This window comes from Meles meles, chromosome 13 (assembly GCF_922984935.1).
Source record: "Meles meles chromosome 13, mMelMel3.1 paternal haplotype, whole genome shotgun sequence".
Lineage (NCBI taxonomy): Eukaryota > Metazoa > Chordata > Mammalia > Carnivora > Mustelidae > Meles > Meles meles.
The window spans coordinates 78,347,861-78,375,278 of record NC_060078.1 but is presented as its reverse complement, the minus strand read 5'-3'; the positions used below and the strand labels follow the sequence as shown (position 1 = coordinate 78,375,278).

The 27,418-nt window shown below is 44.2% G+C and overlaps 1 protein-coding gene and 1 long non-coding RNA gene across 6 annotated transcripts in view; one reads left to right on the top strand and one right to left on the bottom strand.

Moving 5' to 3' along the window:
- Positions 1 to 1,780: 1,780 nt before the first annotated feature.
- LOC123955587 lies at positions 1,781 to 24,353 on the bottom strand. Its single transcript, XR_006821310.1, has 3 exons — positions 24,230 to 24,353; positions 2,159 to 6,641; positions 1,781 to 1,830 (listed from the first exon to the last, which is right to left on the bottom strand). It is a non-coding gene; the product is annotated as an uncharacterized LOC123955587 (long non-coding RNA).
- ATE1 (arginyltransferase 1) overlaps positions 23,831 to 27,418 on the top strand; it is a 176,644-nt gene continuing 173,056 nt past the window's right edge. For 3 of the 5 annotated variants that reach the window (XM_046027790.1, XM_046027788.1, XM_046027787.1), the window contains exons 1-2: positions 24,294 to 24,567; positions 27,091 to 27,154. In XM_046027790.1, coding sequence (XP_045883746.1) covers positions 24,462 to 24,567; positions 27,091 to 27,154 — 170 coding nt within the window. In that variant the 5' untranslated portion in view covers positions 24,294 to 24,461. Of the gene's footprint in view, positions 24,037 to 24,293; positions 24,568 to 27,090; positions 27,155 to 27,418 lie in introns of those variants that run through there. The other 2 variants (XM_046027786.1, XM_046027789.1) reach the window with 2 other exon arrangements.

The following is a 27,418-nucleotide window of genomic DNA, read 5'->3' as shown; positions in this document are numbered from 1 at the left end:
CTCAGCCTGTGATTTAGACATAGGAAACTTTCAGTCGTCTCCCAGGCCAGGCTGGACACTTGTCCCCAGCGGCAGTCCTGTTTGCACACACACCACAAAGGAAAACCATCCTGCGGGGTGGACCATGCCCCCCCTTCCCGTCTTTGGCCCCTCAGGCCTTGCTTTGATGTTTTCTCACCCCTCCCCCTCCCTCATCCCCTTTCCCACTCCCCAGCTTTCTACATCCTCCTCCTCTGGGTCCCAGCCCTTCCTGGTGCGCGGGTGTGTCTGCCCCCCTCAACCTTTCCCCTCAACCTTTCCCTTCAACCCTCAAGTTTTCCCTTCAACCACGGTTATCTCTCGTCATAAAACAACTGTCGTGACCTTTAGTTACTGTCCTGTCTCTTCCTGGAACAAGAATCACTTGCGCACTCGCCTTCTGGCCATCCTGGAACCCGGGCGGAGGAGCACCTCCTTCCCCAGCATTCCCCAGAGGCTGTTTTAGGCCAAATTGGGGATTCCTTCCTATATAGTTTGATCCCCGGGTTAAATGCTATGCATTTGACACTTAAAAATCCACTCCTGGAGGGATGCCTGGGTGGCCCAGTTGGTTAAGCGTCTGACTCTTGATTTCGGTTCAGGTCATGACCTCAGGGTCCTGGGATCGGGCCCCGCCTCAGGCTCTCTGCTCAGCGTGGTTTGCTTGTCCCTCTCCGTCCCCCTGCTTGCTCACTCACTCTCAAATAAATAAATAAAATCTTAAAAAATTCTACTCCTGGAAAGCTATACATCCTCACAACTGGTGCTTTCCCTGGCTCCCTTCCCCCGTCTTACCCTCGTGTGTCCTACTGTATCTATGTCCTCAACATTCTCCAAACTTGGTTTGACTCCACTCTGAAAAGCCACAGGCATTCGTGGACCCTGGCTTATTGGCGACACAGGGTCTGGGTTATGTATAAACAGCTCCCAAATCTGTCCTCCCTTAATCGCTACAGGGGCACTTCGACTACTTTATTTCCTCCAAAGAAACTAGGATTTCTTTTCCTTTTCCCTTATAGCCCCTACTTAATTGGTCATAATATCCCATCTGGTGTCTTGATTCTCTCCATCCCCCCCAGATTCCTGCTGCAGACTCCTGTCTGGTGTCCCCGCTTCCTAGCTGCCCTTCGCGTCCCCTCCAATCTTCAGAGCCATTTGTCAGTTCTCATTGACTCCCCACTGCCTCCAAGGCTTGAAAGACCACAGCTTGCAGACCCGTGGAGGCCTTACATGATTGGGCTCCTTGCCTCCACCCAGGCTCAACTACCCGCCCCAGACTCGGGCTTTCTCTTCCATCTCGGTTGACTTCATGTTCCGTGTCATTCGCCCACTTAAAGCGAATAATTCATGGTTGGCTCAGTCTGTTCACAGGGCTCTGTAACCACCACAGCCTGATGGGGAACACTCTTGTCCCCAGCCAGGGGCAGTCGCCCTTCCACATCCGCCTCCTCATCCCTTAGCCCCAACCGATAACCTACCTTCTGACAGAAGTTGCCTATTCTGGACATTTCACAGCAATGGAATCACACACTGGCCTAGACTATGGTTTTTCAAGCACGCAGGTTTAGTTGCTTCCTCTTTCCCCTTCATTGGCCTGCCTTCTGCTTGCTTCAAACTCTGCTCATGTCAGAAATGTAGCAGGCACCTGAGTGGCTCAGTCCATTGAGCATCTGACTCTTGGTTTCAGCGCAGGTCATGAGATCGAGACCCGTGTCGGGCTCCACGCTCCGTGTGGCATCTGCTTGAGATTCTCCTCTCCTTCTCTCTCTGCCCCTCCCACGTGTGCTTTTCTCTCTCTCTCAAATAATAAATCTTAAAAAAGAAAAATATGAGGGATGACCTTTGACAAACCAAAGTGGCCTAGGTGTCACTTGGCATTTTGTACCTTTCTATAATTGAGTTTTCTAACCGTGTCCTTTTTCATTATTTTAAAAATACTGGGGCGCCTGGGTGTCTAGTCAGTTAAGCATCTACCTTTGGCTCAGGTCATGATCCCAGGGTCCTGGGCTGGAGCCCGGAGTCGCACTCCCTCCTCAGTAGAGTCTGCTTCTCCCTCTGCCCCTCCCCCTGCTCACATTCTCTCACTCTCTCTCTCTCTCAAGTAAATAAATCTCAAAAAAAAAAAAAAAAAAAGTATCACCTGAAGTTCTCTGGGCAGGGAGATTAGGGGCCACTTTCTTCAAACTTGTGAATAGGAGACGCACCTGGCTGGCTCAGTAGGGAGAGCGCGTGACACTTGGATCAAACTCTTGATCTCAGGGTCGATCTTGGGGTGGTGAGTTCAAGCTCTATGTTGGGTATAAGCCTACTTAAAAAGTTATAAACTTCTGAGTAGGAAAAAACCAAAGAATACATGTTATCATTTAAATATCAAACACACGTAACGTCCCCAACGTCTTTCATTTCCTCCTGAATTCAGTGTTCTAATAGCATCATTCTTACCTCAGTTCCCCTCTTTGTGCTTGTCATGTTGGCACCTGTTGTCCGGTGGAGTCCCCCAGGGCCCAGGTGTGCCTTACTTCTGTGCTGACGGTGGCCGGTTTGGGTCCAGGCCTTCCTGTCCTAACTGCCGTGCCCAAGTGCTTCTTACTCAGGGTGGGTATTCTCAGGCTGGCATTGCCCATATGCTGCCCTACTCTGTATTCCGTATTCTCCGTCCAGTATTTCATAGCACAGAACTGGGCGTGTGCTGCTTTGACTTGTGTTCTCTCCAAGTAGATTGTAAGCTCCTTGAGGGGCTAAGTCCTAGAGTCTTGGGTCTCTCTCAGGGCTAGGGTTTAGGCTTCCGACATCCTATAAAATTCTAGGTGCCCTGGAGAATACAAGACAATGTGTTGTCAGCATAATTGCAACAGGCATTTATTTATTTTTAAAGATTTTATGTATTTATTTGAGAGTGAGAGAGGGAGCTTGAGAGGGGAGAGGTCAGAGGGAGAAGCAGACTCCCCGCTGAACAGGGAGCCTGACGCAGGGCTCCATCCCGGGACTCCAGCAGCATGACCGGAGCCAAAGGCAGTGGCTTAACCAACTGAGCCACCCAGCCGCGCCTGCAACAGGCTTTTAAACCCTCGATCTGTATTTACTTTTCCAGGGAGGGAGCCAGCTCTCTTCAGTCGAGATCACCCCAGGAGCTAGGGACTTGTTGGTTTCTTTTTATAAAAATACTTGTTTCATGTTTATGAGTAGTATTAACATTAAAAGACAGTGGAAAGGGTAAAGAAGGATAGACGTGTGTGATAGACTTTTCAGAGCCTTGCGATAGTAGAGTAAAAGCTCGTTGCAAGTTTCTTTGAGAGGAAGGGTCTGTCCCCCCCCCCGCCCCCGCCTGCCCGCTGCCCTCCAGTCTGGACTGATCTTGGTGACTTCTTTGAGCAGCAGAATATGGCAGAAGTGACGTTCTGGGACTGCGGATGCTCGGTCACAAGAAATCTTGTGGCGTCTGACAGGTCACTGGAGCCTGGTCACAGGGAAATAACGCCAGAAACCACATGGAGAGAGGAGACAGGGATTGGGACCAGCTAAACCCAGCCTGCTAGTCAACCCCAAGGGCATGTGGCCTGTGCCCTCTTGTCCAGCTGTCACCCGATCATCCCCAAGCAGCTCTGGCCGTGCAGGACAGGGAAGACAAATCACCCAGCTGAGCTCTCTCTGAATTCCTCCTACGGAATTGGGAGATACAACAAAATAGTGGTCATTTTAAGTCACTGAGTTTCGGGATAATCATACAGAGAGGTGGAACAAACACTTGGTTTAACTCCCCCCCACCCCAAGTTTGATGCAAACAAACTTAGAAACACAATTCGGGGGTTATGGGATTTCACTGCGCTGACAGTTGTCAGAGGATGCCAGCCTGCAAAAGAAATAGAATCATCCATAAAATAACTTAAACGTCCTTTTTTTCTAGTGGACTTCTCAAAAACAGTGGCATACTCAAGAGCTCTCGTCGGAGTGGCTTTTTTATGTTTTCCTCCTTTCTGGACTTTTCCATGAGAATGATCACTTCTGTGAGTGCTTCCTGGTAAGGCTGGGCAGTTGGGTAGGCTGCGATCGGTTCGAATTCTTTCTCTTCCTCCTTGTGTATTGCAGGCCTGTGGAGAGGAGGAGCGGGAGCAGAGACCTTCCAGGTCCACAGTCTCTCACTTCTCTGCTCTGTGAGCTCTTGTCCCCGAATCATTCGATCCTGATGTCCCTTGATCTGTTCCTTTGCCCAGGCCACACTGTGCTTTTTGGTCTTAGTTTTGTGGGTTTTCTGGACAGCTGCAGTCTTCTCCTCCTTCCCTGGGCTAAGTATTTTGGGGATGACCATTTCACTTGGAACCCTTTGAGGGAGGAGCCGGTACTTGTGGTCTCCGAGGCCTCTGGCTCGTTCGGCTCGGTAGATGTGCTTCTCTATGTGATTCAGCTCCCTCTCAGACACTAAATAGTCCCATTTCTTAGCATCTCCTGTCTTGTCACTTTGTGGTCTCTATTTTAATTTCCCACCTTGGAGGGAGCCATCGTGTATCTCCATGCTCCTCTCAGCGTCGTTGTCTGATGCCATCGAAAGTAATCCTCCTCCGCTTTGGCAAACTGGAAGTCAAAAGACATGGCTTTGAGCTGACGAAGGGTTTCATTCTCCTGCTGAGACTTTCGGAGCAAAAATTTCCTCACTTTTGAAGAATGGACACCACTAAACTCTTGTCAGAGGGAAGGATTAGAAGGTTTTTAAGTTGGACGTCCTTCGTTGCAGGCCATGACCTAGATCACAGAGTGTCTGGTACTCTGACGCCATGTCCCTGGTCAGGGGTCTCCTAGTCATGTTCCCTGGCTTTCTCTCCAAACCTCCCACACTCTCCTCCCCGACGGTCCCCTTCACGAGTTCACCTTAGGCTTCCTTGAGAAAGCAGAAGCACACAGTCAGGAACGCCCTCCTCTTCCCGTTGCCAGAACCACCACCGTGCATCGATCCTGGACTCTGCCTTTACAATGGAAACATTGCCCCTTTCCCTATCAAAGGCCAGTTCTCCCACCTGTCCTTGTGAAGCGCCAGGAACTTCAATTTGCAATTACCAAATTCTCTTTCCTGCTTCAAAATTTCCCCTGTACTGGCTCCCTCCTGTCAGCATAAAAATATGTTCCAGTATGTCTAGCATCTTTAAACCGAAAAGGAAAACGTTTCCTTTGCCACACATCCCATCTAGACTTCCTTCCACCATGTGCCATGAAGCAGACACCTAGAAACCGTCCCCACTCCCGCCTCCCAGTTCCCCCTTGGTTCTCCTCCGGTGGGTTTCCAGGCCCTGACTGCCCCCAGACTACTCTCGTCTAGGTCGTGAGGCACCTCCACAGCAACAAATTCAGTGGTCCAGTCTCTTTCCCTGTCATCCTTGACGTCAGCAGCATTTTACAGAGTTGAGCACTTTACTCTCCTCTGGATTCCAGGCTGTGGCCAAGGGCATATGACCGAGGCTATCTTGGATCCCCCTAGACTGTAACACAGCCAGTCGTCGAATACCCCCAGGTGACCGAATAGCCCTTCATTCTATGGCCACGCCCTTCCACCTGCTTTGCTGGTTCTGTCTTTTGAATGTAATGTAAGAAAATACAACAGAAATTGTCACTAAAGATGAGCATAGTCTCATTTAGACTTTCGTGGGCATGGACAGTCTCAAGCACTCAACAGGAGACCTACCGTGTGTCAGGGACTGCTCTAGAGGGAGCAAGGAGAGATGAGTGAGACCATCGAGACACACAAGACTGCCCAGTACTCACCTCTCAACTTCACCCCTAGACGCGATCTACTTAACATCTCCACTTGGCTCTTCTTCCAACATGTTTCCTTCCCTTTCCCCCTTCTCAGTCCTGTCCCTACTAACTTCAGAATGTCCCCACCCTAGGGTAGCAGCCTAACTAGCTTCCCTGACTCCACGCTTCTCTCTCTCTCTCTGCCTCCCAGCCCCATCAGACCATGGACACAGCAACTGGCTGGGTCTTTGTATAACACAAACCTGAGCATGCCCCTTCCCTACACTGAAACCTTAGAATAGTGTCCTGTTGCTTTTAGGAGAAAATCCCAAATCCCAGTATGGCTTTCATAATTTGGCTTCTGACTACCTCTCAGCTTGACTGCTTGCCCACTCTGCTGTGGCCACCCTGACTCTTCTGTTCCTCGAAAACCATATTCTCTGCCATCCGAGTATTTTCACATATTCTTTCTTCATAAAGTCCCAAACACACAACACAGCAACTCTATAGTACTTACGTACATCATCTTTAGGTTTTAGCTTAAATGTTACTTCCTCAGACCTTCCATGTATTCATGCAAAAAAAAAAATTTCCCATCTTTCCTGACCCTTATCACAATGTGTTTCGTGTCCGTGTCCCTCACCTGACCCGGCCCTGTGGGGACACAAGCGATGCTTGTCTTGTCCGGGGTTGCCCAGCTGGAGCCGAACCTAAGAGACAGAGCGCTCTGGCTTGAAACACTCAGGCCCTTTCCTACCTTGGGGATAAACTTTTTATGATGGTATTACTGGCTCCAAAGTTCACGGCAAATGTATTTCCTCACCTTAATATTCTTTTCTAGTGGGGACTGGGAACCCACTGCAATCCGAGGGTCCTGAGTGTTTTTGGCCCAGACCAATCTGGAAGATGAAAAAGAGAAATTGCACTAGGATTTGGAGGAAGGTTTCAGGAAACATGGCCCTCATGTGAACCAGGGAGGGAGTTGATTTGGGACTCACTGTTCACGCGCTTGTCATATGCTTTTTAATAGCAAGAGGCATTTCTCTGTGCCGATGGGCAGGACTATGGCTAACTTGTAGCTTTCCTTGAAACAAGGAAGGACTGCTCTCTGATAAAAGTATGAACAAAGAATCATATTGAGTTTGAGGTTGAGACGAACAGAAATACTTATGACCACTGGAGAGGGGAGCTGAGTTACTGATTCAAATTCCACAAACCACAGTTTGTATAATTGTTGGTAGAACAAAGAACCATACCTTTGATGAGAGAATAAGTTCTCACAGCTGGTAAGTCCCTTTTAAGTTCAGTTATGCATAAAATTATAAATAGTATAAGCTATCATTAATTTCTAACAACAGCTAACTAACATTTCATAATTCTTGTCAAACGTTTACATTTTATTTTTTTAATTATTTTTTTTAAAGATTTTATTTATTTATTTGACAGAGAGAGAGATCACAAGTAGGCAGAGAGGCAGGCAGAGAGAGAGAGAGAGAGGAGAAAGCAGGCTCGCTGCGGAGCAGAGAACCCGATGCGGGGCTCGATCCCAGGACCCTGAGATCATGACCCGAGCCGAAGGCAGTAGCCTAATCCACTGAGCCACCCAGGCGCCCCAAACGTTTACATTTTAGATAGCCAATAAAACAATTTGATGGCAGGAAAGGTTTGTTTTTTTTTTTTTTTTTTTTTTTTTTTTTTAATTTAATGCAGAAAAACACAGCCGAGAAAATTTGCTGTCACATTTAGGTATCCCGGAGAACTCTTATTTCTCAATGGGTTTAGTTAGTAAATAGGTTCTGTGTTTAACAACCTAGGTTGTAAATGTTCTGTTTCTCTTGACTTGTTTTTTTTTTTTTTTTAAGATTTTATTTACTTGAGAGAGTGAGAGAGAGCCCGAGAGCAGGGTGAGGGGCCAAGGGAGAAGCAGACTCCCTGCTGAGCAGGGAGCCCAATGGGGATTCGATCCTGGCACCCAGGATCATAACCTGAGCCGAAGGCAGCCACTTAACCGACTAGCCACCCAGGCGCCCCTCTCTGACTTCTCTCTGCAGCGAAGGAGGATTTTATAACATCCACTGGGTAAAAAACACAACTATAAACCGTGTAAGTACAGCTAATTTCTTAAACAGATTCCTCCTGCTTTCATGTTTTCTTTTCTTTGAGGTTCTTGCATTATCTCCATGACAGCGTTTACTGAGCTTCATGGGAGACGTGCTGGGGCCTAAGTGGGTCCTTCCACCCGGTCCCCGAGCGGTCAGCGGGGCACTCGCCAGGCCTCCCTGCGAGGGCCGCGGAGGCGGGAGAAGCCCGGGACCGTCCGTTTCGGAGGCAGGAGTGCGCCTGCGCGACTCGTCCCTGCGCTTCGCTCCTTGCGGATAAACGATGTTCTCCGGCCTTGAACCCAGCATGGAAGGAAATAATACCTACTGTTCTTGGACACTCAGATCCAGCCATTCCGAGTCTGTCACCAGGGGGCCGCGTGAGGGTGGGGGCCGCGCTGCCAGTCGGTCACCGTCCCCACCCGGCGTCCCCCGGCCACCCCTCGAGGATCCTCGTGCTGCGGCTCTTCCGCGTCCTCTTCTGCCGCTGCCCTGTCCGTCGCCAGCTTGGAGGATGACGCGCTTGCCTCCTCGCTCTCTGCGTCACGGCGTCGGCTGTCCCCGTGCCAGGCTCGTTCTTGCTCCTGCAAAGGCTCGGTTCTCCGACGGGCGCCTCCCGGGCTCCGGCTCTGCACGGCCGAGCCTTCCCGCGTGCCTCGGCTGGATTTCTAGGGCAACCAGAGACAGTCACAAGCGTCTGTGTGTGTCATCACCGTCCCAGATTGAGACTACTGTGAGGTGGGAGTGAAGACATCGCGGGGCTGGCGCGGAATGCACCGGTGTGAGCTGCGCCGAGTGGCCGCGACAGTAGGTCCCAGGGGCCGAGCGTCACAGCACAGCCCCTCTGGTGCAGCTGCAGAAAGCGTCTTCCAAGGCAACGGGAGCGTCTTTGTCATTTTGGGATTTTATTTTTATTTTTTACGAGGGTGGATATATATTATGTATCTTCCGTAGAAATACAATCTATGGAGGGCCTGGGGAGAGGGGCGGGTCCTGCACGCACAGTCCCAGTGGCCGAGGGTGGGTGAGTGTGCGGGTGGCCTGGTCGCGTGTTCTCACCATCACTCAGCTGAACGCTGCTGCTGCTGTGCAGGTTTTGAGCTCTACCCCTCTTCAGCCTTTCAGCCACATGTTTAATTATGCTCATAACTGGTCATTACTCAAGGACGAAGAAGCAGACGATACTCCAATGTCAAAATACACATTAATGAAATGATTCTGCATATTCAAGACACTTGTTACCATATATTTGAGCTGTGGCTGTCCAAATAAAGTCCTCATTGTTTCTTCTTTTTTTCTTTTTAAGATTTTATTTTTTTGACAGAGCGAGAGAGGGAGCACAAGTGAACACAAGCAGAGGAAGTGGGAGAGGGAGAAGCAGGCTTCCCATTGTTCTGAAACCCCCATGCCAGGCTCAATCCCAGAGCCCTGGGATCAGGGCACCAGTCGAAGGCAGACATCCAAGGACGAGCCACCCCAGCACCCCAGTCCTGTTTTTACTTCTTGAAATGTCTCTACTTCTTACAACGTGAAAGGAGAAAATATAGTGATTAATTAGAACCTGGCTTCTTACTTATTAAGAATAAAATCTATCCCTCCCCAAATACGTTATATGCAGGGCTGTGTTTGACACCACAGCCCTGAACTCATTTAGAAAAGAAATGAAACAGTTATGGAGTAAATATGGGTATTTTATCAAAAATCAAAAGAATTTCAAACATTGTTATGACAGCGATTTCTGTTGATTTTCATACCAAAACCTTGAATTGCATTACAACCTACATTTTAATATTCACAAGATAACATTTAACATTGATAAAATGTCATGTCACTCAAATATCAAACTTACTTGCTATTAATTCAGCCAAGAATTGTATTTGCGTGCGACATGACAGCATCGTACTACCCCAAGTTCCTAGTAGTCGTTGACTATGAGCCAGGCACTGTGTAAAGTGCTAAAACGAAGGGGCGCCTGGGTGGCTCAGTCAATTAAGTGTCTGCCTTCAGCTCAGATCATGATCGTGGGGTCTTGTGATTGAGCCCTGCACTGGGCTCCCTGCTTAGTGTGAAGCCTCTTCTCTTCCTTCTTCTGCTGTTCCTCCTGTTTGTGTGCTCTCTCGCAAATAAATGAATATAATCTTCTAAAAAAAAAAAGCCAAAAGGTAATCTCTTATTTTACCCTCCTGAAAACTGAATATAGTCTTTTTTTTTTTTTTTTTTGCGAGAGAGTGAGCATGAGCAGGGTGGGGGGGTGCAGAGGGAGAGAGAAATTTAAGCAGGCTCTACGCCCAGCATGGAGCTCAATACAGGGCTCAATCTCACGACCCTGAGATCACGACCTGAGCCAAAATCAAGAGTCAGGGAGATGCTTAACCAACTAAGCCACTCAAGTGTCCCTAGCCTCCTTTTTAACAAAGAAAAATACGCAATTCCTAATATGAGCCTCTTTTTAAGTAAGGAATCAGCTTAATTGAAATAAAACAAAAAAGACCATCATGTGGACCTAACAGTACTTTTCATTTAAGTATCATGCTTTGAATTGTTCCTTTTTCCTGATAAGAGAAACAAGGGATGAAGACTTTAAGTCAGGGAGATAAATAACATTTTCGATAGCAAATCAGGTTGAAACAAACTATTGGCAAGATTAGACTTTGCCCTAACATAAACAAAAGGTGGCCTGAGCTGTGTCTTTCTGTGAGAAATATAAAAAGAACACTTTGCTAACAAATATTTTATCATATACCTAAATTCTAATCATTTGTCAAAAGTCATGAAATGTGGGGTGCCTGGGTGGCTCAGTGGATTAAGCCGCTGCCTTCGGCTCGGGTCATGATCTCAGGGTCCTGGGATGCAGCCCCGCATCGGGCTCCCTGCCCCGCAGGGAGCCTGCTTCCTCCTCTCTCTGCCTGCCTCTCTGCCTACTTGTGATCTCTCTCTCTGTCAAATAAATAAAATCTTAAAAAAAAAAAAAAAGTCATGAAATGTGTTTGAGTAACCATGAGAAATCCTCACTGGGGGAGGACAGGATAGAGGTTCCTGAGCTGAAAGTGTCATTAACCACTTCTCATGACATGGAACTTGAAACAAATACCGTCACAGACTTACTGCTGGCTTTGGAAACCACACGCTGTCCCTTGGCCCCATTTTGCAGGAGTTTGAAAACAGACTTAAAAACTAAAAGTGCCTCTGATTGTATCTAAACATAAAACACTGACACTTCAATGTTCTTATTCTGCCCATTTTCCACGGGAGGAAGCGTGGCTGAGAGACTTACGTGATTTGTTCAAGGCCACGCAGTTGCCAAACGGGAGACTGAAACTTGAACATGGATGTCTAAAAGCCAAGCTTGTGATCTTGCACATGCTATCCTATCCGACCTTGGAAAATGGGAGGGGTGGAAACAGACTGCTTTTGTGGAACTCACAACCCAGTGAGGGAGGCAAGAAATCGACACAAGTGCACATATATGATGTAGCCATATAACGGCCTTGCACAAGGATGGAGTGAAAACAAAGGGCAGGAGTCATCAGCATGAGGGGGACCTGAACATGGAGGACTTGCTGGGAGCACATTCTGAGTACAGCGGCAGAAACGTGGGAGATGCTCCTGTGACCAAAGAAGCAAGAGGTGACTCTGTCAGTGGTTGCCAGAGGAAGTTTCACAGGCAGGTACCCCATGTGGGGAGCAAAGAATGGAGTCAGAATATGATAGAGAGGAATTTATGATGACTTCCCCAAACAAATGGAGAACTATGAAATGTTAATATGAAAATTAGTAAAAAGAACTGGCATGAGAGACAAGATCCTGAAACCATAGGGACTAGAAGCAGAGATTAAGTAGAAAACTGCGTTCGTCCATTGGTACTGTGAGAACCTGGCTCTAGACCAGCATTGTTCAATGAAAATAGAATGTAAGTCAGATGTAATTTAACTTTTTCTGGGAGCTACGTTAAAAAAAGTAAACAGAAACAGGTGAGATTAATTTTAGTGACATATTTTAACCCATGATATATCCAAAATATTGTCATTTCAACGTGGAATCAATTTCAATTTTTTACACTGCTGTTCTGTTTTCATTGATAAATTTAATTTTTTAAAATAAATTTAATTTTTTAAGAGCACCTATAGGTTTACAGGAATACTGATTAAAAAGTCATCTCTCTCCTTCTAAGTTCCTCCTAATATTTGTATCTTGTATTAGTATGGTATACTTGTTGTCACTGACAAATCAGTATTGCCACATTATTACTAACTAAAGTCCATAGCTTACACTGAGTTTTACTCTTTGTCTGGTACATTCCATGGGTTTTAACAAATGTACAGTGACAGGTGTCCATCGTTACTGCATCATACAGAATCGTATCACTGCCCTAAAAATCCCATGTTCCAACTCTTTGTCACTCCCCCATCCCGCATCCTAAGCCCCAGCAACCACTGATCTTTTTACTGTCTCATAGTTTTGCCCTTTCCAGAATGTCATATCCTTGGCATCATACAGTGTGATTTTTTCCATGCTGAAAAGGCTTTTTCAGATTGGGTTGTTTCACTAAGTAATATGCTTTTCATGTTCCTCCATGTCTTTTCATGGCTTCATACATAGTTCATTTCTTCTTATGGCTGAACAACATTCCATCGTTGTTTTATCCATTCACCTAGTGCAGGACCTCTTGCTGGCTTCCAGTTTTGAAATTATGAATAAAGCTACTATTAACATTTGTGTGCAGGTTTTTGTGTGGATATAAGCTTTTGATTATTCGGTTATATACCAAGGACTACTAGATCCTATGGTAAGTGTATGTCTACTACTCTAAGGAACTGCCGAAGTATCTTAGCAGTAGCTGTGCATTGTGCCTCCCCACCAGCAACGAATGACCCGTTCCTGTCGGCCTCGTAGTGTTGTCGGTGTTGTGAATTTGAGCCATGGAGGAGGTGTGAATGCTAATTTGTTATTTTAATTTGCAATTTGCTAATAACATATGATGCTGAGCATCTTATTATAATCTTATTTGCCATTTATTTGTCTTTGGTTGGTATCTGTTCAGATCTTTTCCCCATTTTTAGTTGGGTTATTCTCTTGCTGAGAATTTTTTTTTTTTTTTCCATTTCTTGCTGAGAATTTTAAGATTGTGTGTGTGTGTGTGTATGTTTTAGATACCAGTCCTTTAGCAGGAATGTGTTTTACTAAGACTTTCTCCTGGTCTATGACTTCTTTTTTCATTCTTTTGCAGTGTCTTTTGCCAAGCAGAAGTTTTTAATTTTTTCTTTCATGGGCCATGTTTGAACATTCTATCTAAAAAGTCATCGCTAAAACCAAAGTCACCTAGATTTTCTCCTATGTTATCTTGTAGGGGTTTGTTTTGTGCTTTATGTTTAGGCTATGATCTGTTTTGAGTTAATTTTTATTAAAAGTATAAGGTCTGTGTCTAGATTTATTTGTTTTGCATGTGGATGCCCAGTTCCAACACCGTTGTTGAAAAGACTATCCTTTCTTCACTGAATTGCCTTTGCTCCCTTGTCAAAGATCAGTTAGCTATAATTGTGTGGGTCTGTTTCTGGCTTTCTGTCCTGTTCTGTTGGTCCATTTGTCTGTTCCTTCACCAATCCCACACTGTCTTTGATTACTGTAGCTTTGCAAAAGTCTTCAATTCTGGTAGAGTCCGTCCTCTGGTCTTGTTTTCTCCTCTGACACTGTTTTGGTTATTCTGAGTCCTTTACCTCTTCATATGAATTTTAGAGTCAGTTGGCCTATATGCACAAAATAACTTGCTGGGACTTTTATTGGGATTACATTGAATCTAAAGATCAAGTTGGGACAAAATGACATCGTAAAAGTATACATATTCCTGTCAATGAACATGGGTCATCTCCATATATTTCGATCTTTGATTTGTTCCATCTGAGGTCTGTTGTTTTCCTTTTATAGATCTTATACATATTTTGTTAGATTTATACCTAATTATTTCATTTTCTTTCTGGTGCTAATATGCCGCCTCCTGACGGTGTACAGGAGATGAATGAGGCACAAACAAGTCAGCTGCAAGAGAAAGGGAGCAGGGGATGACAGAGGGAAAAACTCTCCCCGAACAACTCCTCAGTCTCATATTTATCAGAAAGTGCCTAACAACCAGCAAAGAAGCGGTTATCGATTACACATTGATCATGAGTCTTGTAGATACGGAAGAAAAAAGGCAAAACATGTCTGGGTATGTAGTACATGACCTATAGTGAGCAAGCCCAAATGAAAGGATCGCCTAACTGCGGGTGCTCTCGGGGGAAGGAGAGATAATGGAAAAATGAAGCAGGTGGCCTTCCGCCCTGAGAGGGCCGGGCATTCCCAGCTGCTTGACTTCAAGGACGTGTATCATCCTCTCCCCCAGAGGCCTATTGCCAATACATGTTTTTCTTATGGCTACATCTAAGCATGCTTGGTAACTAGTATAATTTCTCATAGGTCATATTTTAAGCAGTACGTTGTTCTGAGGGGTGGTTACACTAATATAAACGGTATTGTGTTTTTAATTTCAAATTCCGATTGTTCATTTCTGATATATAGGAAAGAGATTAGTTCTTGCTATATAAAGCTTGTATCCTGCAACTTTGCTATTATTGGGTATTAGTTCCAGATTTTTATTGTTGTTGATTCTTTGGAATTTTCCATTTGGACAATCATGTCATCTGTGGACAAAAATAGTTTTCTTCTTTCCTTCCCAAACTATAAATATTTTATTCCTTTTCTTGTTTATTGCATTAGATGGGACTTCCAGCATGATGTTGAATAGCTGTGGTGAGAGGGGACATCCTTGCCTTGTACATGGTCTAATTGAGAAAGCAACTAGTTTTTCATAATAGTGAGGTTTTTTGTAGATGTTCTTCACTCAATCAAATTGAGGAAGTTCCTCTTTATTCCTAGTTTCCTGAGAGCTTTTTTTTTTTTTTAAAGATTTTATTTATTTATTTGACAGCGAGAGAGAGAGATCACAAGTAGGCAGAGAGGCAGGCAGAGAGAGAGAGAGAAGCAGGCTCCCTGCGGAGCAGAGAGCCCGATGTGGGACTCGATCCCAGGACCCTGAGATCATGACCTGAGCCGAAGGCAGCGGCTTAACCCACTGAGCCACCCAGGCGCCCCTCCTGAGAGCTTTTATCATGAGTAAGTGTTGGACTTTGTCAAACACTTTTTCTTTATCTACTGATATGATCATATGATTTTTCTTCTTTAGGGCACCAATGACATGGATTACATTGTTTTGAAAGGTATAATAGTATATAATTCCTTTTATATATAGTTGAGTTCCATTTATTAATACACTTTTTTAGGATTTTCACATCTACGTTTATTAGAGATACTGGTCTGTAGTTTTCTTGCAATGTCTTTGGTTTTGGTATTAGGTAATGTTGGCCTCATAGAATGGGTTAGAAAATTCCCTCTGTTTCTATTTTCTGGAAGAGACTACAGAGGGTTTGTATACTTTCTTCCTTAAATGTTTGGTAGAATTCACCAATGAACCCATCTGGCCCCAGGGCTGTTTTCAAAGGTTATTGATTATTAATTCCATTTCTTTACATATAGGTGTAATCATGTTATGTACTTTTTGTATGAGTTTTGGTAGATTGCATCTTTCAAAGAATGAATTCATTTCCTGTTGATTATCATATGTATGGACATAGAGTTGCTTGTAATATTCATTTGTTATACTTTTAATGTCCATGGGATCGGTCATGATGGTCTTTCTTTCATTTCTGACTGTGGCAATTTGTCTTCTCATTTTGTTTCAATTTGCCTCACCGGAAGTTTATCAACCTTATTGATCTTTTCAAAGACTTAACTTGGTTTTGTTGAATTTCTCTATTGATTTCTCGTATTGTTTCATTTAGTTTTATTTTTTGTTGTTTTCTTTTTAAAAAATATTTTATTTATTCATCAGAGGCAGAGAGAGAGAGAGAGAGAGAGAGAGTGAGGCAGAGGCAGAGGGAGAAGCAGTCTTCCCACAGAGCAGGGAGCCCGATGCAGGACTCGATCCCAGAACCCTAGGATCATGACCTGAGCTGAAGGCAGATGCTTAACTGACAGCCACTCAGGTGCCCCTCTGCTTATTTTGGATTTAATTTGCTCTTCTTCTTCTAGTATCCTGAGGTAAAAGCTTAGATTATTGATTTTAGATCTTTTTTCTAATATATGCTTTCAATGCTATAAATATCCTCTAAGCACTGCTTTTGCTTCAACTCACAAATTGGGTAAGTTGTACAGCTGACCGTTGAACGCTTATGCAGAAGTCCACTTATTTGTGGATTTTGAGAAATATGCACTGTAAATGTATTTTCTCTTCCTTGTAACTTTCTTAATAACATCTTTCTCTGGATTACTGTAAGAATATAGAATAAAATACATGTAACGCAAAATATATATATTAAGACTGTGTTATTGATAAGGTTTCTTGTCAACAGTAGGGTATTAGTAATTGTTTTGGGGGAGTCAATATTTATATGTGGATTTTTGACTGTGTGTTGGGGGGGCTGGCACCCCAACCCCAGTATTGTTCAAGGGTCACCTGTATTTTCCTTTAGTTCAAAATATTTCTGAATTGCTTTGATCAAAGCATTTAGAAATGTGTTGTTTAATCTCTAATTATTTTGGATTTCTCCTACCACCTTTCTGTTGCTGGTATCTAGTTTAATTCCATTTTGGTATGCTACTTTGCATGGTTCCTATTCTTTTAAACTTGTTTTTTTATGGCACAGAAGGTGGTCTATTTTGGTAAATGTCCCATGTGAACTTGAGAAGAGTGTGTATTCTGCCACTATTGGATTAAGTGTCCTAAAGATGTCAGTTAGAGCCAGCTGACTGATGGTGGTGTTGGGTTCAATCACGTCCTTACAAATTTTCTGCCTGTTGGATCTGTCAACTACTGAGACACGGGTATAGGAATCTCTAAATATCATAGTGGATTCATCTATTTCTCCTTGCAGTTCTCAGTTTTCACCTCACATATTTTGTCACTCTGTAGCTAGGTGCGTATACATTTAAAATTGTTGTTTTCTTGGAGAACTGACCACTTATCATCATGTAATGCCCCACTTTATTCACTTACCCATAAACTTATAAAATTACTGTACGCAAGTTGCCATTATTATTTTGAACCACCTGTTATCCGTTAGAGCAATTAAATTTTTAAAAAATGAAAAATTTATCTTTATCTCCATTTATTCCTTCTCTAATAATGCTTTTCCTTTCTTTATGTGGATTAGTTTCTGACCTATATTATTTTCCTTCTTACTGATGAATTTAAAATTTCTTGCAAATCAGGTCTACTGGTGACAAATTCCCTCCATTTTTGTTTACTGAGAAAGTCTTTACAGGAATACCTTGTTTCATTGTGCTTCACCTCACTGGCTTTGCAGAGATTGTTTATAAATTGAAAGTTTGTGGCAACCCTGCACGGAACAAATTTCTTGGCAATATTTTTCCAACAATATTTGTTCACTTCATGTCTCTGTGTCACCTTTTGGTAATTCTTGTGATGCTTTAAATTTTTTTTGTTATTATTATATTTGTTATAGTGATCTGTGATCAGTGATGATGATGGGCTGAGAGTTCAGATAGTGGTTAAGATTTTTCAGTGATAAAGCACTTTAAATTAATGAATGTACCTTTTAAAAAGACATAATGCCATTTGCACATTCACTTTTATGCACATTGGAAAACCAAAAACATCCAGTTGATTTGCTTTATCACAATATTTGCTTTACTGCAGTGGTCTGCAACTGAACCACAGTATCTCCGAGGTATGGCTATACTTCTTTCACTTTTGTAGGATAATTTTGCTGGATATGGAATTGTAGGTTGGTGGGATCCTCCCCCCCAACACTTAAAATATTTCACTTCCTTCTCTTCTTGCTTGCATATTTTCCAAAGAAATGTCCAATGTAATTCTTATTCCTGCTCCTCTGTTAGCAAGGGTTTTCTTTCCTCTGGCTTTTTCAAGAGTTTTGCTTATCTTTGATTGCAAGCATTTTGAATATGATAATGCTTACATGTAGATTTTTTGCATTTATCCTGCCAGGTGTTTTACACTGCTATAATTCAAAAATTCAAATAAATTTAAATAAAGTAAAATAAGAAGTTCAGTACCCCTGCTACACTAGCCACATTTTAGGTGCTCAATACCCACCAGTGGCTACTGGCTACTGTTAAAAATAAAACTGGCTGTTATTTTCCTAGCAAAAATGGGTTTATTTGAAGCTAGCAGAGAACTACAATCTGGGATAAGCAAGCCACAGCAAAACCACAGTCTGGTCCAGAAAACAAAGGAGAGGAACACTCTTTTATAGAGGAAAGGAGGAAGTTGGGGGGTGGAAATAAAAAGTCCATTGGAATTTTGAAGTTGAGTGGCTTTTCATTGGTTGGGTTGTTGCTGGGGAAGAGGAGGAACTTTCTTTGTCCTCCTGGATAGTAAAGTAGTATCCACCCTGCAAGATGTTTCTTCCTGTTTGGTCTGCAATTAATGTTAAGTAGTAGGGCTTGAGAGCTGTCCCACCCCCATTCTAAATGAGGTTGTTATTAATTTTTGCACTACTAATTTGGAGAGTGCATATTTACATGGTGGAGAGAGAAGTCCTCCAAGAGCCTCTTGGCAGTGAATGGCCCACAAGGAAAGTATCTTCTAGGACTCTACCATCACCAGCACCTGAGACCCCTGGTGTTCCTATCCACCTCCCTGTCTCTGTTCATGCCACACCTCCTTCCTAGATTTCATTTATTTTGATGGCTGCATAGTAATCCATTGTATATGTATATATATATATATATATATATATATATATATATATATATACCACATCTTCTTTATCCATTCATCTGTTGATGGACATCTAGATTCTTTCCATAGTTTGGCTATTGTGGACATTGCTGCTATAAACATTCAGGTGCACATGCCCTTTTGGATCACTACATTTGTACCTTTAGGGTAAATATCCAGTAGTGCGATTGCTGGGTCATAGGGTAGCATTATTTTCAACTTTTTGAGGAACCTCCATACTGTTTTCCAGAGTGGCTGCACCAGCTTGCATTACCACCAACAGTGTAGGAAAGTTCCCCTTTCTCTGCATCCTCACCAACATCTGTCATTTCCTGACTTGTTAATTTTAGCCTTTCTGACTAGTGTGAGGTGGTATCTCATTGTGGTTTGATTTGTATTTCCCCGATGCCAAGTGATGTGGAGCAAGTTTTCATGAGTCTGTTGGCCATCTGGATGTCTTCTCTGCAGAAATGTCTGTTCATGTCTTCTACCCATTTCTTGATTATTTATTCTTTGGGTGTTGAGTCTGTAAGTTCTTTATAGATTTTGGATACTAGCCCTTTATCTGATATGTCTTTGTGAGTATCTTCTCCCATTTTGTCGTTGTCTTTCAGTTTTGTTGTCTGTTTCCTTTGCTGTGCAAAAGCTTTTGATCTTGATGAAGTCCCAATAGTTCATTTTTGCCCTTGCTTCCCTTGCCTTTGGTGATGTTTCTAGGAAGCAGTTGCTGCAGCTGAGGTTGAAGAGGTTGCTGCCTGTGTTCTCAAGGATTTCGATGGATTCCTGTCTCACATTGAGGTCTTTCATCCATTTTGAGTCTATTTTTGTGTGTGGTGTAAGGAAATGATCGTTTCATTCTTCTGCATGTGGCTGTCCAACTTTCCCAACACCATTTGTTGAAGAGACTGTCTTTTTTCCATTGGACGTTCTTTCCTGCTTTGTTGAAGATTAGTTGACCGTAGAGTTGAGGGTCCATTTCTGGGCTCTCTGTTCTGTTCCATTGATCTATGTGTCTGTTTTTGTACCAGGACCATACTGTCTTGATGATGTCAGCTTTGTAATAGAGCTTGAAGTCTGAAATTATGTATTGCCACCAGCTTTGGCTTTCTTTTTCAACATTCCTCTGGCTATTCCAGGTCTTTTCTGGTTCCACATGTAAGATTATTTGTTCCATTTCTTTGAAAAAAGTTGATGGTATTTTAAGAGGGATTGTGTTAAATGTGTAGATTGCTTTAGGTAGCATAGATATTTTCACAATACTTGTTCTTCCAATCCACGAGCAAGGAACGTTTTTCCATTTCTAGGTGTCTTCCTCAATTTCTTTCATGAGTACTTTATAGTTTCTGAGTACAGATTCTTTGCCTCTTTGGTTAGGTTTATTCCTAGATATCTCATGGTTTGGGGTGCAATTATAAGTGGGATTGACTCCTTAACTTCTGTTTCTTTTGTCTTGCTGTTGGATGTATAGAAATGCAACTGATTTCTGTGCACTGATTTTATATCCTGACACTTTACTGAATTCCTATATGAGTTCTAGCAGTTTTGGAGTGGAGTTTTTTTTGGTTTCCCACATAAGGTATCATATCATCTGCAAAGAGTGAGAGTTTGACTTCTTCGCTGATTCTGACACCTTTAATTTCTTTTTGTTGTCTGATTGCTGAGGCTAGGACTTCTAGTACTATGCTGAATAGGAGTGGTGATAATGGGCATCCCTGCTGTGTTCCTGATCTTAGTGGAAAAGCTCTGTTTTTCCCCACTAAGAATGATATTCACTGTGGGTTTTTCATAGATGGCTTTGATGGTATTGAGGATGTACCCTCTATCCCTACACTTTGAATAGTTTTGATCAAGAAAGGATGCTTTGTCAAATGCTTTTTCAGCATCTATTAGAGTATCATATGGTTCTTGTTCTTTCTATAAAAGAACATTCTTTTTTTTTATTAAAGATTTTATTTATTCATCAGATAGAGATCACAAGTAGGCAGAGAGGCAGGCAGAGAGAGAGGAAGGGAAGCAGGCTCACCGCTGAGCAGAGAGCCCGATGCGGGGCTCGATCCCAGGACCCTGAGATCATGACCTGAGCCGAAGGCAGAGGCTTAAGCCACTGAGCCACCCAGGCGCCCCTATAAAAGAACATTCTAATAATGTCCTTTTCCCATGTCTGTCTGCAAAAGGGGGGAACTAAAGCTTTGTTTTATTTTTCTCATTTAGACCTGAAGATGAAAACTTGCCTCTAACTTTCAGCAAAATAAAGACATCTAGAAACCACTGCCCTATAGTCTTTGTTGATCTCTTTTTCACAATTTTATTTTTATCACCTTTCTCCCTCTCTTGTGGAAGGTCATTGAAAAGACATGACCACAAGTTAACCCATGAATGAGCTGGACTCAGGTGATCAGAGGCTGCTTGTCGCCTCTCCTGTCCTTGGAATGTGGGTCCCACTTGCCTTTTGCTCTCCCAGAGGTTGCTGCAAGGATATTGCCTTGAGATAATGATGTGATGGTGAGAACACCTGCATAGGGCACATGACTGAACCAGTTAAGGCCTCTCTCTGTGCAAACTTTTTTTTTTTTTAAGATTTTATTCATTTGGTATATATAGAGAGATCACAAGTAGATAGAGAGGCAAGCAGAGAGAGAGGGGGAAGCAGGCTCCCTGCTGAGCAGAGAGCCCCATGTGGGGCTCGATCCCAGGACCCTGAGATCATGACCTGAGCCAAAGGCAGAGGCTTAACCCACTGAGCCACCCAGGCGCCCCAATGTGCAAACTTTTTTCTTAAAGATTTGTTTGAGAGACAGAGATAGTGAGAGAGAACAGGAGCAGGAAGGAGTGGGAGAAGCAGGCTCCCCACTGAGCAGGGAGCCTGATGCAGGGCTCCATCCCAGGACCGCAGCATCATGACCCAAGCCAAAAGCAGACACTCAAACAACTGAGCCACCTAGGAGGCTCTCTATACAAAGTTTTAAGATTTAAGTACTCAATAGCCATGGTTAGTGTGGTGGTGTGGGGATCCATTCATCTTGCTGCTGCCCAATGCAAGCCTCATATGCAAGTTCCCTTTGCTTATTGACTTCCACCTATGGCTTCCACTTATGACTTCCACCTGGATGGCTCAGTCGGTTAAGCATCATACTCCTGGCTTCGGCTCAGGTCCTGATTTTATGGCTTATAAGATGGAGCCCCACATTGGGCTCCACACTCAGTGGGAATCTGCTTGGCTATTCTCTCCCTCTGCCCCTTCCCCTTTCCCACTTGTGTTCACAACACGTACCCTCTCTCTAAAATAAATAAATAAATCTTAAAAACAAACAAACGAAAAACCTGCCAACCTACCAACCTGGAGTGACCTGCCTCTATCTTTGGTCTCTTCCTGTCCTCCACACACAACTGTCTTATGTCCCTTACTAGCCGTGTGATCTTGATCAGGTTACTTAGCCTCTCTAGTCTTCATTTCCAATGTTGTGAAGTTACTGTAAGATTAAATGAGTTAACACATATGCCTAGGGCATTGGCATTATAGCTCTAGGTTGACATTCCCTGGCAGAGGCTGGGCTAAGGCTTGGGATAAGGTTGGGACAAAGGGACATAAGGGAATTGGTAAAGGACTACAATAAGAAAAAGCAAAAAGCCTCCTGGCTTCCTACTTTCTGAGGATGGCATCTGCTGTCTTTGTTTCATTCCACAAGCCTTTACTTTCTTCCAGAATGAGAGCCTGCCTGGGAAAGGACCAGGAATACTCAAATCTGCCATAATGGACAAAATGGAGGAAGTCTGTCTTAATGGGTACTGATATGTACCAAAACTTCAAGTTTCAGGAAGTACTGGAGAAACCTAGAGCCCTGAGAACCTCCTACATGCTACAGCTGTCCCTGAGGTTCTTCCTGTCGTGTGAGGCACAAGTGATCCTTAGTAATATAACAGGTCATGCGGCTAACAAGAAACCCCTTCAACTTAAGAATGCATATATCCAACATAGTGCACCTTGCGGTCACGAATGTTAAAACTGACCTCAAAGTTTACCTCTGTTTCTCCAAGGTTCATGATTTCACTTTTTAAAACACTACAAAAAAGATAATCAGCTTGTTGACAAAAAATATAAAGAGAATCTTAAATTACCTATGCACTAAGATTAAGGAATATTACCTTGTTGGCAGTACTCATTTTTATACTTTGCTCCGGAGTATTACTCCCTAAAAAAAAAAAAAAAAAAAAATCCTCTTTAAGGGGTGCCTGGTGGCTCAGTGGGTTAAAGCCTCTGCCTTCAGCTCAGATCATGACCCCAGGGTCCTGGGATGGAGCCCCACATCCAGCTCTCTTCTCAGCAGGGAGCCTGCTTCCTCCTCTCTCTGCCTGCCTCTCTGCCTCCGTGTGATCTCTGTCTGTCAAATAAATACCTTTTTAACATAGGGAAGTCCAGAGGCTGAATTCAACCTACATAAATGTTTTGTTTTGCTTGCAGTTACAATTTTTAAAAAAATAACATTTACAAATATTGGAACATTAAAAAATCGAGATCTTCTCTTTCAAAGCTGTAAGATGTGGCGGCAATAGGCTTATAGCATCAGAAGGCGGCTACTGGCTCCAAAAGTTGTTTGCTTTAAAACACTTTAAAGTGTTCAATTCAGGGGCGCCTGGGTGGCTCAGTGGATTAAGCTGCTGCCTTTGGCTCGGGTCGTGATCTCAGGGTCCTGAGATTGAGCCCCGCATCAGGCTCTCTGTTCCGCAGGGAGCCTGCTTCCTCCTCTCTCTCTGCCTGCCTCTCTGCCTACTTGTGATCTCTCTATCAAATAAATAAATAAAAATCTTTAAAAAAAAAAAAGTGTTCAATTCATCCACGCCGGCCACTCACAGAACACCTGCGCGTGTACCTGCACATGGCAGGTAAGAGTGGACGTGCTTGTTTGGAAGAAACCCGAGCTGACTACCCACATGGTTGTCAGGGACCGCCCGAGATAGTAACTTTTACACTGAGCCCTGCGGGAAATGACTGACTCCCAACCTCCGTGCCTCAGTTTCCTATGAAGCGGCGCTGACAATGAGCGATGCTTGGCGACTGCTTGAAGAGGAATTATGCAAAGGGTTGGCCCTAACTTGGGGCTCAGGGGCACGAATACCACCCTCGCAAGGTCTCCGCAGGCCCCGGCACCAGCAGAGCCCGGAGCCCGGAGGAGGCGGTAGGAGCTCGGGTCGGAGCGCTGGGACGCACCCGCCAGGCTTCAGTTCTCCTCCCCTCCCCGCCGCGGGCCCCCGCGCTCCGCCGAGGTCTGCCCCAGGGCGCGGAGAGGCGTGGCCGGCCCTGGCGGACCCTGGAGGCGGCCATGGCCTCGGTGGTGGAATACAAAGGGCTCAAGGCCAGCTACCACTGCGGCTACTGCGGCTCTGAGGAGGGCAAGGTGTCCTGCGGTGAGTGTCCCAACGGACAGGGCTGGCGCGGCCGCCGACATCCGACTCCAGCACCGCCCGCCGCGCCCCGCGCCAGCCCCTCGCCCGGGAGCGCACAGGGCCGGCTCCCCACACTCGCACTCCCCTCTCCCAGACGTTTCTTCTCAGACCATTTCCCTTCACGGCCCTCTCTCCTCCTCACCCTCACCCTCACCGAAGATGGCGGTCCCGGTTAGAGAAGGAACGGAAATAGCGGAAGGCTGCCCTCGGTCAAGATGGCGCGGGCGGCGTCAACGGGCGGGACTCCTGGCGAACCCGGCCTGCGGGCGCCCTAGCAGCTTCGCGCGCGCCTCACGGACTCCCGGGCGGCGCGGAGGATTGTGGGGTGGCGGCGGCGGCGGCAGCGGGGTTGGGCTGGGTCGCGTTGCGTTTGGAGGGCCGGGGTCATGGCTTCCTGGGCCGCTCTTTCGCCCAGCATCGTGGAGTATTTCGAGGGCGAGGACTCCTACCGCTGCGGCTATTGCAAGAATGAGTCGGGCAGTCGCTCCAATGGTGAGAGGGGCGGCGGAGGGCGTCGGGGCCTCCGCCGGCGGGCGTCCTCGGGGGTCGCGGCGCCTTGACCCGGGCCGACCTGCTCTAGGGACGCGCGGCGGCTGGAGTCTCCGGCCGGGTCCTGTCCCAGGCGGGTGTATGGAACGCGGCTCGCGGGTTTGGGCCGTGGCTGCCAATTAAAAATGAACTCTGATTCATCAGGGAAGTCTCTAGGTGCTTATCCTTCACGCAGGTGCTCGGACGGGCTACGTAATGATTGTCTCGCCGTGGCCCAAAGTGTGGAAACAGGTGGCCGTCTTCAGTCCTTAGGAGACGGTTAAATGTGTGACAGCATACCGTGCCAGGGAGCACGACAGTGCGGTCAGTTCCGCTGGGGCGGACCCCCAAGTGCGGATGCCGAAGTGGGATCATCCCCGATTTTCTCTGCAGAATGCGGCGTGTCGGGTGGGCTGTTTGGGCAGGAAGAGGTGTGTGTGCATACGTGGGCATGGGCATCGGGATAAAATGTCTGGAAGCGTGTGCAAGACGCTGGTGACCCACCAAGGCGCTGCTGGCAAGGGAGCCTGTTGTACTAAAGTGTCTGAAAATTTTACCAGGTGCTTCTGTGCCTTGTCATTCCTCCACCCACCTCCAGAACGACAACAAAGCCAGCTTACACACGTTGTTTTGTTTTGTTTTGTTTTTCTTCCCCCCACCCTGTCACAGTTCAGTGTCTTTCTGAAGACTTGTTATTTGTAAACAAAACATTGTATTTATTTCCTGCCCTGTCACATATTGGCAGATAAAAAAATTTTTTGTTTTAAGGAATAGCCCAGCATTGCGGAAAATGGGATAACCACGAAGATACAAATTTAGATAGTTTCCATTTAAATATATATACATATATATGTATATATATACATATACGTATATGTATAAATGCCCTACAGTAGGGGAATGATTTGGACGAGTATAGTATGTCCATTTACTCATTAACTGAAATTGTTTGTTAGATGCTTGTAGGTAAGAGGGAGCAGAACATAATATAATGCAGTCATTAGGAGTGATGGTTATGAAGATGAGCTAAGCAGAAAAATGTTGAGAGTGTGCTGTTTAAGGGAGAAAAACAGGCTGCAAATGACGTGGGTGACATGATCACATTTCTGGGAGGATAAAAACCCAGGAGAAACTCACCAGCTGGCGGCAGTGGTCGCCTTAGGGTATTAGAGATTGCTCCCGCTTTCAGAATTTTAGTATTGTGACTCCAGTATGTGTGTGATGAGCACTTTGTATTAAAGGTGTCTAAAATGAATATTTTCTTAGATCCTTAATTATTTTCCCAGTAATTTTGTAAGAGGAAATTGATTAATATAGATGTCCTTTGTTTAAAGTCCTGTGGAAGAAACCTGCTTTCTGCCTTTTCATCTAAAGAGAGAAATGTAAATTTCCATTATGTTTCTTTTAATTCTGATTATCTTTACTGTAGGGCACCCCACCTATTAGGTAGGTTTTATTATTCCTATTTTATAGATGATGAATTTGAGGCTCATGAAGTAACTCAGTGAGCGCCTGCCAAGCTCCTTTCTGTTTCTGAATATATTTTGTACTATCAAGCCTGCCTCTATCTACGTATCTTTGATGCAGTTTGCCGTTTACAAGAGAAAAATTTACTTTTCCGTTAACATCAATTCAAATATATCTTTTACTGTTTTCTCATTGTCTTCATTTTTTTAATGGTTGCATAATTATCCCATCATATGGATAATATCATAGTCCCTGTAATCATTTTTCTGTTCCTGGGCATTTCGATTACTTTCAGTTTTTATACTTAAAAGGAATATTGCTCTATATTTTTGTTCTATTTTCAATATCCAAAGCTATGCTAAAAACATAAAAATGAGGAAAATTTATATGCTTAAGAAAACATTTCCTCTTCACTTTTTCTGGAGAGACCAGCTTATTAAATTATTGGGGATGTTATTATGGTTTATAAGTGTGATTTAATCTGATTGCAGTAAGGACCTTAAATATATGAAGTCATAGAGACTATTGGCTAATCCTGTATTAAATATATCACTTTGATATGTTTGATTTTTAAAATTAAGATAAATAGGGTGCCTGGGTGGTTCAGTGGGTTAAAGCCTCTGCCTTCGTCTCAGGTCACGATCCCAGGGTTCTGGGATTGAGTTCCGCATTAGGATCCCTGCTTGGGGAGGGGCGGGGTGGGGGGGAGCCTGCCTCTCCCTCTCCCAACTCCCCCTGCTTGTGTTTCCTCTCTCGCTTTCTCTCTCTGTGTCAAAGAAATAAATAAAATCTTTAAAAATAAATAAATAAATGAATAGAATTAAGATAAATATCTTTTCCGTTTGTGTTGTATGTCAAACAAGTATGAAGTATGTGCAGACTTTCATTTCTCCAGTGTGAGCTAGATTTTTTTTTTTTGCTTCAGTATTCACATTTTGAAATAAAGATTTTGAATTTAAAAATTTTTTAAAAAGTTGAACTTGCTGTAATTAACACGGCACATGGCACTTATTTTTTCAGGCATGTGGGCACATTCAATGACCGTACAGGATTATCAGGATCTTATAGATCGCGGATGGCGAAGGTAAAGCTCTTTAATGCAAAGATACTTCTCTTGTTACTCAGGTTCTTCTTGTAATTGCAAAATACTGTTTGCCTTTAAAATGTTTTCCTGTTTTTGGAAAGAGGTCTAAGAAATTTTTTTTTTAAGAAAATTTTTTATTATATTTCTTTGTGTAGTGATTCTTTTCTCTCTCCTTTTAAAGATGTTTATTAGGAGAACTTCAAATACACATAAAGGTAGAGAGTGCGGTATAGCCAACCTCATGTCCTGTCCGCAGGCTTCAAC